At 42.9% G+C, this 14685-nt stretch overlaps 1 protein-coding gene across 4 annotated transcripts in view; it reads left to right on the top strand.

The window, feature by feature from the left end:
* The first annotated feature begins 4256 nt into the window (after positions 1-4256).
* KHDRBS3 (KH RNA binding domain containing, signal transduction associated 3) overlaps positions 4257-14685 on the top strand; it is a 523501-nt gene continuing 513072 nt past the window's right edge. Inside the window, exon 1 of one of the 4 annotated variants that reach the window (XM_033935054.1) lies at positions 4257-4752. In XM_033935054.1, coding sequence (XP_033790945.1) covers positions 4665-4752 — 88 coding nt within the window. In that variant the 5' untranslated portion in view covers positions 4257-4664. The remainder of the gene's footprint in view (positions 4753-14685) is intronic. The other 3 variants (XM_033935056.1, XM_033935055.1, XM_033935057.1) reach the window with 3 other exon arrangements.

Here is a 14685-nt window from a genome sequence, read left to right as displayed (position 1 = left end):
GACACCACTGGGAGCATCCATGTTCAAAACAACATTACAGGCTAACTTCTCTGTATTAGTTCATGCAGCAGCGTACTGTATGTGTTATCATTTGTGACACTGCAGTCAATACGAGCCAGCTGGGTCCGGTGGGTCTGAAGTAATTTGTGAGTATCTCGTTCAACTGTATACCCCTGGGGAATTGCAGAAGAGCAGAGTAAATAATTAAAAAGTACAATATCTCAGCAGCAGCATTTTCCATTGATGCACGGTGAATATTAGTGCTGGTCAGGTGCACGCTTGAATTACTGCAGATTGATCAGAAGACAGAACTATCTTTTAATTAGAAGACTGGCTGCTAGGTGTTATTTCTATCAGGATAAATGATGCATGGTTAACCAGGTCTCACATTTGACTGACTGCACAAATTTAGCACTAAGCATCCTGCAGAGAGATTGCTCCATTCTTCACCATATAACTGCACTTTCCAAATTCTGTTAGTAAAAGGCTGTTCTCCTCCATATATGCATGTAGTTTTCCATCACAGCTGTTTCTGGAGTCTGTTTGAGAGACACCGTGATTGACGTTAAGGCAACATGTTATTGTGCACACTAGTCCTAGTTTTATAGAACATGTGGAGGAGGAGTGGGCTTGAAAACTAGGAGAGCTAAAGTTCAGTTCCCACTTCCTCTGCTGATGTCACTTGGAAATGTTGCTTCCTCTTCCACTGCCCCAGGCACAGCTTAAATTGTAAGCGCCTCCCTCCACCTTGGGTAGGAAAATAACCACAGCACTTGAGCTGTAAGTGACCTTGGAAAGAAAAGCAAGCAATCATTGAAATCCAAACTGTGAACTAATTAACTTTGTTTTCAAGTTAATAAAAGGCACTTGGAGGCAATTTATAATGTGTTGTCAGGATCCTAAAATTTCTTGGATTTGGGTTTTAGATTTGCCATTGCAAATCCAAAGTCCAGGCAAGCTCTATTAGCGGTGGAGCAGTATCCTCACAAGTCCCGAGTACAGATGCTGAACTGGTCTCCTCCCACCACCTCCCATATAATATTCCTAGACCTTGACCCCTCATTCCTAATCTAAGCAGGTATTGCTCTGCTTACAATCTAACCCCCTCCTTTACAAAGCTACGCTAGCATTTTTTTGCGCCGGCCATGGCAGCAACAGCCTGCACACTCATAGGAATTCTCCCCCTCCGTTACAAAGCTGCGCTAGCGTTTTTAGCACCAGCCGTAGCAATAACAGCTGCCAGCGCTAAAAACGCTAGAGCGGCTTTGTAAAGGAGGGGGTGAGTTTTGTACCTGAGGCTATAGAGCAGGAGTAGGGAACTCTGGTCCTTGAGAGCCGTATTCCAGTCGAGTTTTCTCAGGATTTCCCCAATGAATATGCAGATCTATTTTCATGCCCTGCTTTCAATGCATATTCATTGAGGAAATCCTGAAAACCCGACTGGAATATGGCTCTCGAGGACCGGAGTTTCCTACCCCTGCTATAGAGGATTAAGAGAGGACAAGAATCTGCTCACTACTCTGGCCGAAGATGAAAATACTCATACTTGTGGTAGCTTTATCCTCTTATATCACCAGACCTTAATAGCTGAAGGGACACCATATCTTTCAAATACTGTACTAAAAAAAAGTCATACAGCCTTCAAAATACATCACAGCACACTGCTTTTTTTGTGGATGTCTTGTGCAGCAGAGCAGTTGTATAATAATGTACTAATCCTATGAAAACCAATCACAAAGTGGCATTTTAATTTTAAAGTGGAACGTTTCCTAAAACTGAAGGTGCTTGGAGTATTTTAATAATATTGCAGAAGAGAATCTCTAAATGATTTTGGATGAAATCCTTCTTTGCAAGAATCTTTGAATGGTCAAGATGAAAGACAATGAGCTGTACAATAAATTAACAAGTAGCTAGCTCTTATACAAAAGGAGTTACAGGAATAAGATGCTGAAGCTTTTCAGCATTATGTGGTTCTACTGTATATATCTATGGCCCTAAAATAGTCAAGTATTCCAGTGTAATTAGAGTTCTCTGATGGGCATTTTGTCATAAGCCAGGTTAAATAGTCTCCTTGGATGCCCTTGTGTATTATCAGAACTGCATAAAATTTAAGAAAACAAGTGTTTTGTAAAAATTACATTGCAACAATATGGATTCTCCCCTCTTCCAGGCTTTCTCAACATAGAGATTCCTGGGGGTGAATCTTTGCTCTTCCACTGACTCTCTGTGCTCAGAGGTTGAACCAGCTATAATTGTGTAATAACAAAAAAAACCCCATTTTCTTCCTCTTCACCTCAGATACTGTCATAGGTTGCAGTGCACAGCAAAAGTTACAAAACAAGCTATGCTTGAAAAATGCACTGAGATCTTGTTTAGATGAAAGGTGCCAGACACCAATGTAAATTATTCATTCATGGGGAATTACATCATCACCCTGAGTGAGGAAAGGAGGGCGCAAATAGGTGTCCATTGAGGTGTTCAGCTTCCAGATTTCCAGGAAAACAAGTTCCAGTTCAAAGGAAACAATGCTGAGGAAAAAGGGCCATCGGGGACTAGAAAGGACCCCCTTAGCTACAAGGGAAGTCACACAATTCCTGGGGTCTATGAATTACAAAAATTTATAGTCAGATATCTGGGTAAATTTCAACCCTTATGGGTCAAGAGCTAGGAGAATAATGCTTCTTTTAAAATAGTCTTTGTAAAGTCATTCTACCAAGCAACAATTCATCAAATAATGGCTTAATAATACCAGCATCACTATTGCTCATGCTTCCTTTTTCACTTGGAAAGTTGTCATGTAAGTTTGGAGCCAGCAATGGAGACTGATTACAGGTTTGGGAACGCTGGCTTTCAGCAGAGAATACCAAAAGCACTTTAGAAGCAGGATAATCATCACCAGCGTGCAAAATATAGCAAATGTTGGATCACTTTTGCTCAGCTAGCAGCATTTCCAGCCCTCCATCCTCTTCAGAGCCTGGCTCATCAGGAGGACTGACTCTCTCTGCTGGGCTCCAGCTTTACAGGCAGAGAGGGAGGATCAACATAGAAGTACTAGCACGGTATAGAAAAGCACAAGCTCATATTCCTAGACCTTATTTTTAACCGCAGGGATTTAAAAAAAAAACCCAAAACAACACTTTTATTTACGCATAAATCAGAGCTTTGGTCTGTGTTTCTACAACCCGCTGTTAAAGCATTCGGGCAACTTAGGTCCAGCGGCTAAAGTTAGCCAGAGGGGACAATATCAAATGTCAAACCTAAGCTGCGGTTCAGATAATCTGCACGACTGCCAAAGTAATAGAGCGGTTACATATAAGGGGCAACTCGTCTTCAGGAACCAATGAAGGGCATCAGCTAAATGCAAAAGAAATAATAAAAGAGTAACCATAATAGTAAGATATCTTTGCTAGGGAGGACAAGCCCTGCAATGATGGTTTTTCCAAAAAGGTTAGCCGATACAGGGAGCTCCATCCAGATTGTTCGCACCTTTCCAAAGGGAGGGGGGGGGGGGAGAGAAAGAAATTTGTATTAAGCAAATATGCACGGAAGGAAGAAAATCTGTTGTGACAGAAGGGCGAGTCACGGAAACGAGTGGAAGGAGAGTTAGTGAACTGAGCCAAGGCTGAGTTGTACGATAAATATCGCTACAAAAAAGAAATAATAATAACGATCCAGAAGCGCCGGAGACTTGGAAGCAAAACCAAAATAAACCGGCCGTGTGTGGGGGGAGGGGGAAGCACCATTCAGCAAAAAAAAAAAAAAAAAAAACCCAAGGAGGACCGCGCGATCATCGCAGCTGTCTCGTTCACGCTCCACTAGGAGCCAACCACACGCGGGACTATTTCTTCTCCATCATTTTCCTCGCGCTCGCCCCGCCCCCTTCTCCCTTCCGCAGTGGGCGCAGCCTCTGGGCGAACATTCCGAAGGGCGGGCGGGGCTGTAGCCCCGGAGCGGAGAACGGTTGGGGCGGAGCTGAAGGCGGGGCTGCGGAGGGATACGCGGGGAGCGAGCCGAAGAGGCGGGGCGGAGGGGGGAGGAGAGGAGGGTAGATACCGTTAACTGGTTTATCTTTTTGAAAACTGATCGCTTTGGAGCCAATGTGTGGAGTTGAGGCAGCGGAGGGGGCACTTCGCTGGCAGCCAGCGTGTGGGGTAGTTGTGAGTAGTTGCCTCTGACGCCTTTTTTTTTTTTTTTTCTTGGGGTGAGGAGGAAGGGGGGGGGTTGTTTTTGTTTGGATAACCGAAGCCGAACGGTTCGCGCGACCAGCGGAGGGGGGGTTGGGTACGTTGCCTGGTACACGTTCAAAAAGCACGCGCGTCTCTTCAGAGCTGCGCAGACACGCGCCTGTCTCAAGCGAGCCGTGCGGAGCTTGATAACTTCGCTGCCTGGGTCCCGCTGGGGGGAGGGGGACGTCGTGAGGGGGGCGGCAATAAGCCCGTGTGATCCCGGGCCGCGCCGATGACAGCCAGAGGACGGGAACTTGCCTCAGAGAAGACGAGCGACGTGAGGTGAAACAGCTGTTCGGCGACAACTCGCTTCTGCTGCCCTTCTTCTCGCTGACACCTACAGACTTTTTGGCTTTTTTTTAGGGGGCTCCCTAGCCCCCGCTTTTCCTTCATTCCCCCCCGCCAGCGGTGATATTTGGGGAGGGGGGGGGGAGGAAGATGGACGAGAAGTACCTGCCCGAGCTGTTGGCCGAGAAGGACTCTCTGGACTTTTCCTTCACTCATGCCTTGCGGATGATTAACCGAGGTAAGGGGGGAGAGGGGGGGGGGAATGATGCCGTCCGGAGCCGGCCCTTTCTCGGGGTTGGGCCACTTCCCCCCGCACTCCTGCCCCAGAAGGCTGGGGGGGGGGGGGAAATGTGTATGCTGCTGTTTTAAAAGATGTGTGGAGGGAGGGGCAGTGGTTACTCTGCCTGACTCGTTGACAGCTGTTATATTTAGGAGACAATGTCGTGGCCAGCACCAAATGCTCAGACTTCCTAAAAGAAATTTAAAGAGGGGGGGGGGGGTCGAGGAGCCTTTTAGGGCGAAATAACTATAGGTGTGTGTTTACATTTTTTTTTTTGGAGGGGGGCGCTTGGATCTTCTGGAGGAGCCGCTTTGGCATGCCTTTATATACATGACTTTATTCTGGCTTTACAGGTAGCTTGAGGGGGTTTGAGTGGGAGATCGGGTTCTGGGGGGGGGAGTAAGCTCCTCAGGGGAGGGGGGAAATGGCAGTGTCAGACTCTCCCGCCTGTTTTGTTGGGTTTTTTTTGGTGCGCTGGAGTAGTGGCGGGCTTACAGGTGCGGGTATTGAAATCTGGAGGGGAGGGTTCGTATGAAGTCGAGGGGGGGGGGGGAAGGGCATGTTCATCCCCAGTGCCTCTGGCGGGGAAGGCTTTTGGCATCGGATCGTGCTCGAAATGTTAATAATAATAATAAACCACCTCTGGATAAACGCTACAGATGATGGCGTGGTCGCTCTCGTCTCCAGCCAGCTCGAGCTGTTGCGTTTCAGTGAAATATTTCTGCAGCTTTTTTTTAGGTCGCTGAAGTGAGAGCGAGCGTTTAGGGGCTTAGACATCCCCAACGCATTTGCTGATTGGGGTTTCTCTTTGCAGGGTTAAAAGTTCACGGCCTTAATTTGAAAATGAAGGTCGCGCCGTTGTGAGCTTTAATTCAAAGGCTTTTTGTTAAAATAGAAAATATGTGATGATAAAAAAATATTACCTCCTGCTGAGAGAATCACGGTTGTATTGGCTGAGGCGGATGTTTTTTTTTTAAATTTGAAGCTGTGTGTCGGCATGAAAGTTTCCGCTGACACCTGCCAGGTAGTGCTGTGATGGCAGCTTTTAGCATACAGTATGTGATTAGCAGCAATGATCTCTTAAAAGGCACGAGTCTTTCTTCTTTGGCATTTCTAAAATAAGAAATGACAAAGCGCCTGGACCTAGTTTCATTCATATTTTAGTGTTCTGCAAACAGCTGGAGATTTTATTCTGTGAGAATAGAGAAACATGATGAAAATGATTGCGATCTGATTTCTAATAATGACTTCTGTGGGGTTGAAACCTGTGACTGGTGTGAAGTGTCCTTGTTGAATCTCCTCTGTATCTGCAAATTTGGCTTGCAGGTTGGATGTTGGTCCCTAGAATAGTGTGCCTCTAGTTAACTCACACTAAAACACCAGTTCATTTTGTTGATACATCTTTTTGTGTGTGTGTAAAGATTTTCAGTCTTCATCTTGTTTCACTCATCTTCTGTCACTGTTTCTGTGTGCAGTTTTTTCTACCTTTATAGCTGACACCTTAAAATATAAAGAACTTCATATTTGTTTACTTCCAACTTTTTCCATTCAGCCAGGGAGAAAGTAATTCAATCATATTAATAATTAAGTGATTCAAGCTATACATACAGTACTTGTAATCATGGGCTCTTACAAAACAGTTAAAAGTAATTTTTAAAAAGTAGTGGTTCTGTTTGGAAAACTATTGAGCAGGTGCCCCTTTTCCAGCATATTTCTCTGAGGATGATTTTCCATTCAGTATCCAGGTTCTGCTTTGCTTTGTGTCTGCCTTGTGTCTGCCTATACCTCCAGGGATTCAACTCTCAGTGACTCTGTTTTGCCCATACAACATGTGAGAGAAAAATAACTTTCACAAAGATCAGCTGGATTCTACCCTGATATCTAGAAACAGATCTTCAAAAGGCTTGCATTTGGTTTTGTTTACTTTTGAGATTTAAATTTACTTGAACAATTCTATGTAATTTTAAAATGTAATATCTTGTAAACAATATATGGAAAACTTTAGACTGTTGCAATGACACCATACTTTTTTAAGTGTTCATCAAATAAGTTGGTTTTCTCCTTTGTTTCTAACCTAAAATTAGCATGAGAAATTTGTCTGGCACTTTTTTTTAAATTGGAGAAATGACCAAACTGCTCAAACACAGCAGCACTTTTTAATTAATTAAAACTGGCCAACATGCTTAATTTGAGAAATATTTATGAAAGGGACACAGATATTGTAGAGAATGGATGATACCAGTGAGATAGGAAACTGAAGTTAAATGGAGTGAAACTAATTTATCTACAAAGCAGTAGGTATACCTTCCAAACCCTGGTTGTGCTTGGCCATAACTTTTTTTTTTCCCTTCTCTCTTGTACTGCATGAACAAAGTAAGGACACAAACAGAACTGTGTGAAATCATTGGGAGACTGCTGCATTGTATGTTTGAGAAGCTGCATTTTTGATTGGCCAAAGTTTTGTGTGTTCTGAGCCAATCAGCTAGCTTTCTGATAATCTTAAAGTACCCTGTCAAAGCAGCATTTGTTGTTGATGAGTGGAGGAGTAGCATAATGGTTAGTGAATGGTCTGAAAACCTGGGTTCAATTCTGTATCTCCCTTTGCTCTGGGTATAGAACTTGTATTGTGAGACCACCTGGGAAAGAGAAAAATACTTGTAAATGTAAACCACACTACAGAAAGGTGGAAAATCAAATCCATGACCCTTTTCCTTTCCTTGTAGTTTTGCAAGAGGAATATATATATATTTTTCTGGGGATCTAAAATGAAACTTAATATGTTAGTTTCATGAGCTGACTGTTTCTGCTCATCTACAGGCGAGCATATTTCTCATCAGCCAAGGACTTAGAAAGGTTTAATATGGGGAACACTGATCAAACATATTGCCTGCCTTCTGGCAATTTAATGCTACTTTATTAGGTTAGGGAAGATGAATAGGTGCAAATCTGTAATGTGAAAAGTAAAACAAAAGCGAAACAACGTAAACAAATAATTTTAACTTATTTTGTACTGATAACTTTGAACATAGGTGCCAGCACTTTGGGTGCTTTGGGTGAGTAAACTGCCTTGAGTTCTGTATTCCCAATCATTTTGAAAACTTGGCTTCTATCCATTGAAACATGATGGCAGATAAAAGGCCAAATGGCCCATGTAGTCTGCCCATCTGCAGTAACTATTATCTCTTTCTATCTCCGTCAGGATTAATGTGGGTTTATACTTTTTTGTATTAATTGCTTTGTGCAATATTGGTAAAGAACATAACTAGAACAAAATAAATAAATTAGAATGACTTGTCTTCTAATGGTACTACTATTTCTGTAGCATTCCTTAATATATGCAACCCTATACTGTACACATAAATATATAAGAGTATGTACAATCTAGTGATGATGGGATGAAAGATTTTGGAATTTTTGTTGATGGAGAAAATGGTTAATACTACCGTGTTATGACTAGCAGAACTTGTGGTTAAACATTTTAAAATCAGCCTCAAAAAGTTTGGTTTTGGAGACTAGATTTAAGAAAGAAAAATGTGTTTGTGGGAAAGTTGAAGAAATGAAGGTTAATTGGATAATGAAGAGAATTTTTACGTATGTTCTTCAGACCCAACAAGGTAAGAAATAGAATTAAACAAAAGAAAATAGCTTTTTTTTAATTGGACTAACAATACTTTTTTGATTAGCTTTCAAAGGCAGTATCTTCTTCAGAAATGAGCAAATGATGACACATCAGACTATATCTGTGAAACAAAAAAAATTCAAATGACAGCCTTGTGGAGAAAGGGAGGAGTGGGTGGGATAGGGAGGAGAAATAGGGAGAGATGGATGAGTGATGCAAGGGTGACATAGCAGTATAATTTTATGATTTATAATGAGATAGGAAACCTAAATCTTTAAGCCCTGTCTGGTGGATGTTAAAATATTTCATCATTTTAACTTCAAAGTTTTTATGTTCCTGTATTGTTTTGAAATGTCTTTTTAGTAGCCTCAAAAAAAAAAAAAGTCCACAAATAGGTGCGAGTCCTAAATCACACATACCACAATTTCAAACGAGAGACTAAGGTCCTTCTGAGACTGGAACTACTAACTTTCCTTAAAGTGGAGAAAGAGACTTCAGATATATTGGCACGCTTCAATTACATCAGTAATCCAAAGGCAGGGGCTAGAACACCATCATTTGTCAAAAAACTCCACTAAAGCTAAGTATCCAGTCACAGAAAATGAACCCAGCTCTAAAGCAGGCACACACAAGCAAATAAGTAATTCTTTAGCAACCTTCCAGACGGGTATAGTTGTAGATCTTACAAATGGTGAGTGAGTTAAGAACATAAGAATTGCCGCTGCTGGGTCAGACCAGTGGTCCATCGTGCCCAGCAGTCTGCTCCTGCGGTGGCCCTTAGGTCAAAGACCAGTGTCCTAACTGAGACTAGCCTTACCTGCGTACGCTCTGGTTCAGCAGGAACTTGTCTAACTTTGTCTTGAATCTCTGGAGGGTGTTTTCCCCTATAATGCCTCTGGAAGAGCATTCCAGTTTTCTACCACTCTCTGGGTGAAGAAGAACTTCCGTATGTTTGTATGGAATCTATTCCCTTTTAACTTTAGAGAGTGCCCTTTCGTTCTCTCTACCTTGGAGAGGGTGAACAATCTGTCTTTATCTACTAAGTCTATTCCCTTCATTATCTTGAATGTTTCAATCATGTCCCCTCTTGTCTCCTCTTTTCAAGGGAGAAGAGATCCAGTTTCTCTAATCTCTCACTGTACAGCAACTCCTCCAGCCACTTAACCATTTTAGTCGCTCTTCTCTGGACCCTTTTGAGTAGTACTGTGTCCTTCTTCATGTATGGCAACTAGTGCTGGATGCAATATTCCAGGTGGGGGCATACCATGGCCCGGTACAGTGGCATGATAACCTTCTATGATCTGTTCGTGATCCCCTTGTTAATCATTCCTAGTATTCTGTTCACCCTTTTCACAGCTGTAGCGCATTGCGCAGACGGCTTCATTGACTTGTCGACCAGTACTCCCAAGTCTCTTTCTGGGGGGTCTCCAAGTACCGCACCAGACATCCTGTATTAGTGTATAAGAATTTTGTTACCAACATGCATCAACTTACACTTATCCATGTTGAACCTCATTTGCCATGTTGTGGCCCGTTTCGGCAAATTTAATCACCTCGCTAGTCTTACCAATTTCCAGGTCGTTTATAAATATGTTGAAGAGCACGTGTCCAAGCACCAAACCCTGCGGCACTCTACTTGTGATGCTTTTCCAGTCTGAGAATTGTCCATTTATCCCCACTCTCTGTTTCCTATCCGCCAACCAGTTTTTAATGCACATGAGTATTTCACTCTCAGTTCCATGGCTTGCAAGTTTTCGAAGTAGTCGTTCATGCGGGACCTTGTTGAATGCCTTCTGAAATTCCAGATATGCAATGTCACCCGGGTCGCCCTTGTCTATCTGCCTGCTTACTCCCTCGAAGATGTGCAGCAAGTTCATCAAGCAAGATCGTCCCTTGCTGAAGCCGTGCTGGCTGGTCCTCATCGGATTGTGTCCATCAAGGTGATCAATGATGCGGTCCTTTATCAGCGCTTCTACCATCTTTGCCGGTACCGAGGTCAGACTCACCGGTCTGTAGTTTCCCAGATCTCCCCTCGAACCTTTCTTGAAGATTGGCGTAACATTCACCACTTTCCAGTCTTCTGGAATCTTTCTGATTTGATCGACAGATTGGCTATTATTTGAAGCAGTTCAGCTATATCCCCTTTCAGTTCCTTGATTACCTTAGGATGGATGCCATCCAGTCCCGGGAATTTATCGTTTTTAAGCCTATCAATCTGCCTGTATACCTCTTCTAGACTGACCGTCAACCCTGTCAGTTTACTGTTTTCGTTTCTTGCTTATAGCCTGTCGGCTTCCGGTATGTTGTGTATATCCTCTTTGGTAAATACAGATGCAAAAAATGTGTTCAGTTTGTCGGCGATGGTCATCCAAGAGCCACACCGCTTCCTTAGCGGGTCGTTTCCCCTTAATATATCAAAAGAACGGCTTGAAGTTTTTCGCCTCCTTGGATATTTTTTCCTCGTAGTCTCCTTTGGCCCCTCTTACTGCCTTATGGAACCTGCTTTGATGTTTGAGCTTTTTCCAGTTTTCATCTGTTTTTGACCTTTTCCATTCCTTAAACGAAGTCTTCTTGTCTCTGATTGCTTTCTTCACCTCAACAGTGAGCCACGCCGGTTCCTTGTTCTTTTTCCTCTTGGATCCCTTGTTGATATGCTGTATATATAGATTTTGCGCCTCGGTGATTGTGTCCTTAAAAAGGGACCAAGCTTGCTCTAGTTTTTTTTACAGTGCTTATTATCCTCTTCCTAATCTTCTTCCCCACCATGAGTCTCATCCCTTTGTAATTCCCTTTTTGGAAGTTCAGTGCTGTTGCTGTCGTTCTGAATCAATGTTTTTCCCCCGTGTCCAGGTTGAACCGGATCATATTGTGATCACTGCTTCCCAGCGTCCCTTCTACTTCTACACCTTGCGGCAGTCCTTGTAATCCATTTAGAATTAAGTCCAGAATTGCATTCCCTCTCGTATTTTCCTTGACAAGTTCCAGGAAGCAATCACCTATAGCATCCAGGAACTTGGTCACCCTCCTGCAGCCTGAGGCGCCTAGGTTCCGGTCTATCCCCAGATAATTGAAGTCACCCATGATGACTGCGTTGCCTCCCTTGCAGTTGTGTTTAATCTCCTCTTGTCATTTCTCCATCAATTTCTTCGGACTGCCCTGGGGGTCAGTAGTAGATGCCGATCTTTGTTTCCACTCCTTTTGTTCCCAGAATTTTGGCCCATAGAGACTCTACACCATCCCCAAAGACCAGAAGAACTCAATCGCACTGACGTGCAATTATAGACCCATAGCGAGTACCCCCTTATTCACCAAACTACTGGAAGGGTTGGTCAACATGGAACTAGTAAATCACCTAGACAAATTCAACCTTCTCAACGAACACCAATCAGGCTTCAGAAAAGGATTCAGCACAGAGGCACATAGGGAAAGGAAACCTGATGTTCAGCTACAAGATGGGGGGATGGTATTGGGGAAGAGCAACCTAGAAAGGGACTTGGGGGTTTTAGTGGACCAATCAATGAAGTCGGGAGCACAATGCGCAGCGGCCTCCAAGAAGGCGAACAGAATGTTGGGAATTATTAAAAAAGGAATCACTACCAGAGGGGACATGATAGAAACTTACAAGATCATGAAGGGTATAGAGAAGGTGGAGAGGGGCAGATTCTTCAGACTGGCGGGGGAAACAAAAACAAGAGGGCACGCAAGAAAATTGAAGGGAGACAGATTCAGAACAAATGCTAGGAAGTTCTTCTTCAGCCAGCGGGTGGTGGATACCTGGAATGCGCTTCCGGGGGAGGTGGTAGAGCAGAGTACGATTTTGGGTTTCAAAAAGGGGTTGGACATGTTCCTAAAGGAAAAGGGGATTGAGGGGTATAGCTAGAGGGGTACTATAAAGGATAAAATGTCTTAAGTGAAAGAACACTACAGGTCATGGACCTGGGGGGCCGCCGCGAGTGCGGACTGCTGAGCACGATGGACCTATGGTCTGACTCGGCAGAGGCGATGCTTATGTTCTTATGACAGTCCTAGGCTCTATCCTCAACCACCTATACGATCTCTTTAGCAAAGGTACTAGCGCTCTGATCTTACAACTAGATTTTAGCAGCGCATTTGACCTAGTGGATCATGAAATAATGCTGAATTGCCTAGACACAATGGGTCTCTCGGGAAGAGTTTGGAACTGGTTCCAGGGCTTTTTAACCAAACAATCTTATCAAGTGGTCTACGATGGGAAATACTCTAATTTTTGGAAAAGCCCTTTGGGAGTACCTCAGGGTTCCCCTCTATCTCCCACCTTGTTTAATATCTACACCTCATCTTTAGGTCATCTATTACAAAAGCTCAACCTAAAATACTATGTATACGCTGATAACATCTCTATCCTAATTCCTCTGACCAACGTGACCAATGAAACTTTAAAGCACATTTCCCATATCATAACGGAAATTGAACAATGGACTATCAATTTTAAATTGAAACTAAATACAGAAAAGACAAAAATTTTCTTGGCAAGCCCAAAGGACAAAATCACCATAACATCAATACACCTAAATGGTCACGATCGCCCAATATCAAAAACTATAAAAATATTAGGAGTCACCTTAGACACCCACTGCAATATCCAAAGAAAAAGTAAAGAAAATGACAGGGAAAAAATAAATACCCAATGGTATCCAACAATGGGGAGTGAAAATATATGACAAAAAACACTGTCCTCTGTAGGTAATAATCAAACTTTTTGTAATACCAGCTTTACATATGATAGGAATAGCTCAGAGACATGAAGGGGCACAACAGAAGGTATAAACCCCCAGCCACCTCACCACCCAATCATTGCTTAATCCTTTGTACTTTTAAGCTTTTTTTAAATTTTCAAAAATTAATGGTGAAGCTATCAGTTTCTCCCAAAATGTGTAGTAGGTGAAAAGCAATTAGCTAAAGCTTGGTTTCTTGGTTCCAATGTGTCCATGTTTCGTTATACTGCTTCAGGAAACCAAACAGCTGTGAACTCAACTTATGCAAAGACAGAAATAAACGGAGTGTATCTAAAAAATTCAAACACAAACTTCTTACTTCAATGTTAAACGCATAATATCATAAACATTAAAAATGCCTTAATATTGTTAAATACATAACAGCACTTATCACGCAGGTTACCTCTCAAAAATAGGCTATGTAAAGGCAAAACTTAACGCAAACTTCAAAAATTTTAAAGAGGCAAGATGTCGGCACGTTAAAGATGTAGACATGTCGGACACCAAGAAACCAAGCTTTAGCTAAGTGCTTTTCACCTAATACACGTTTTTTGGGAAATTGAGAGCTTCACCATTAATTTTTGAAAATTTAAAAAGGTTAAAAGTATGAAGGATTAAGTAATGGTGAGATGGCTGGGGATTTAAACCCTTTGTTGTGCCCCTTCATGTCTCTGAGCTATTCTTATCATATGTAAAGCTGGTATTACAAAAAGTTTGATTATTACCTACAGAGGGTAGTATTTTTTTGTCATATCCAAATTCAAGTAAGGCATACTGCTTTGAGAGCCAGTAGAGCCCTAAACAAATTCTAACAGCCTTAACCAAGGGAGATGGGTACAACTCGCACCATCTGTAATATCTACAGCTATACTGGTCTGGAGAGGCTAAAAGAGAGAAAATTAACAGGTAAGAACCTAATTTCACCTTATGTACTTATCTTGACCACCACTCTTCAGACATCACTCTTTTTTTTAACAGATACCCACTTTGTAAGATACCCTGACAGGGAAATCCCGGTTTCACTTCCACTTAGTTGGGGAGAGACTCCTGCTTTCTTACAATAGCTCTGCTATGGAGAAAATGGCGCCTGAAACCAAGAGATGCAAGCCTTCTTAAACTTCCACAAAGCCACAACACCTTCTCTTACAACCAATCAATCTGCTGCTTTCACCTCCTTGGCGCTAGCTTTCAAAGAAGCATAGAAAAATGCTAACCACTCGATACGGACATTTAGCCTGGGCAGTTTGAACACCAAGCTAACTCCAGTGATGAAGAGCCCTCAGTCTTCTGCCAATTTCCTGCTGCCTGTCAGGAAGTCCGGAGTCTATACAAGGCCTGGCACTGGTGCTAGCTTAACTGACAGAGCCTTCGAGTCTATCGCTCATGAGGCCCTGTTGATACCGTCCCATCTGATGCAAACGTGCCAGTGGGTGGAGCCGACAGGACCTTCTTGAGTGTGTGTACGAGTAGGCTCTTCAGTGGAGTGGAGGGGGGCATGCTGCTGGAGGAAGGGGCCAT

This window comes from Geotrypetes seraphini, chromosome 2 (assembly GCF_902459505.1).
Source record: "Geotrypetes seraphini chromosome 2, aGeoSer1.1, whole genome shotgun sequence".
NCBI lineage: Eukaryota > Metazoa > Chordata > Amphibia > Gymnophiona > Dermophiidae > Geotrypetes > Geotrypetes seraphini.
This window is presented reverse-complemented; position numbering and strand designations above follow the sequence as displayed.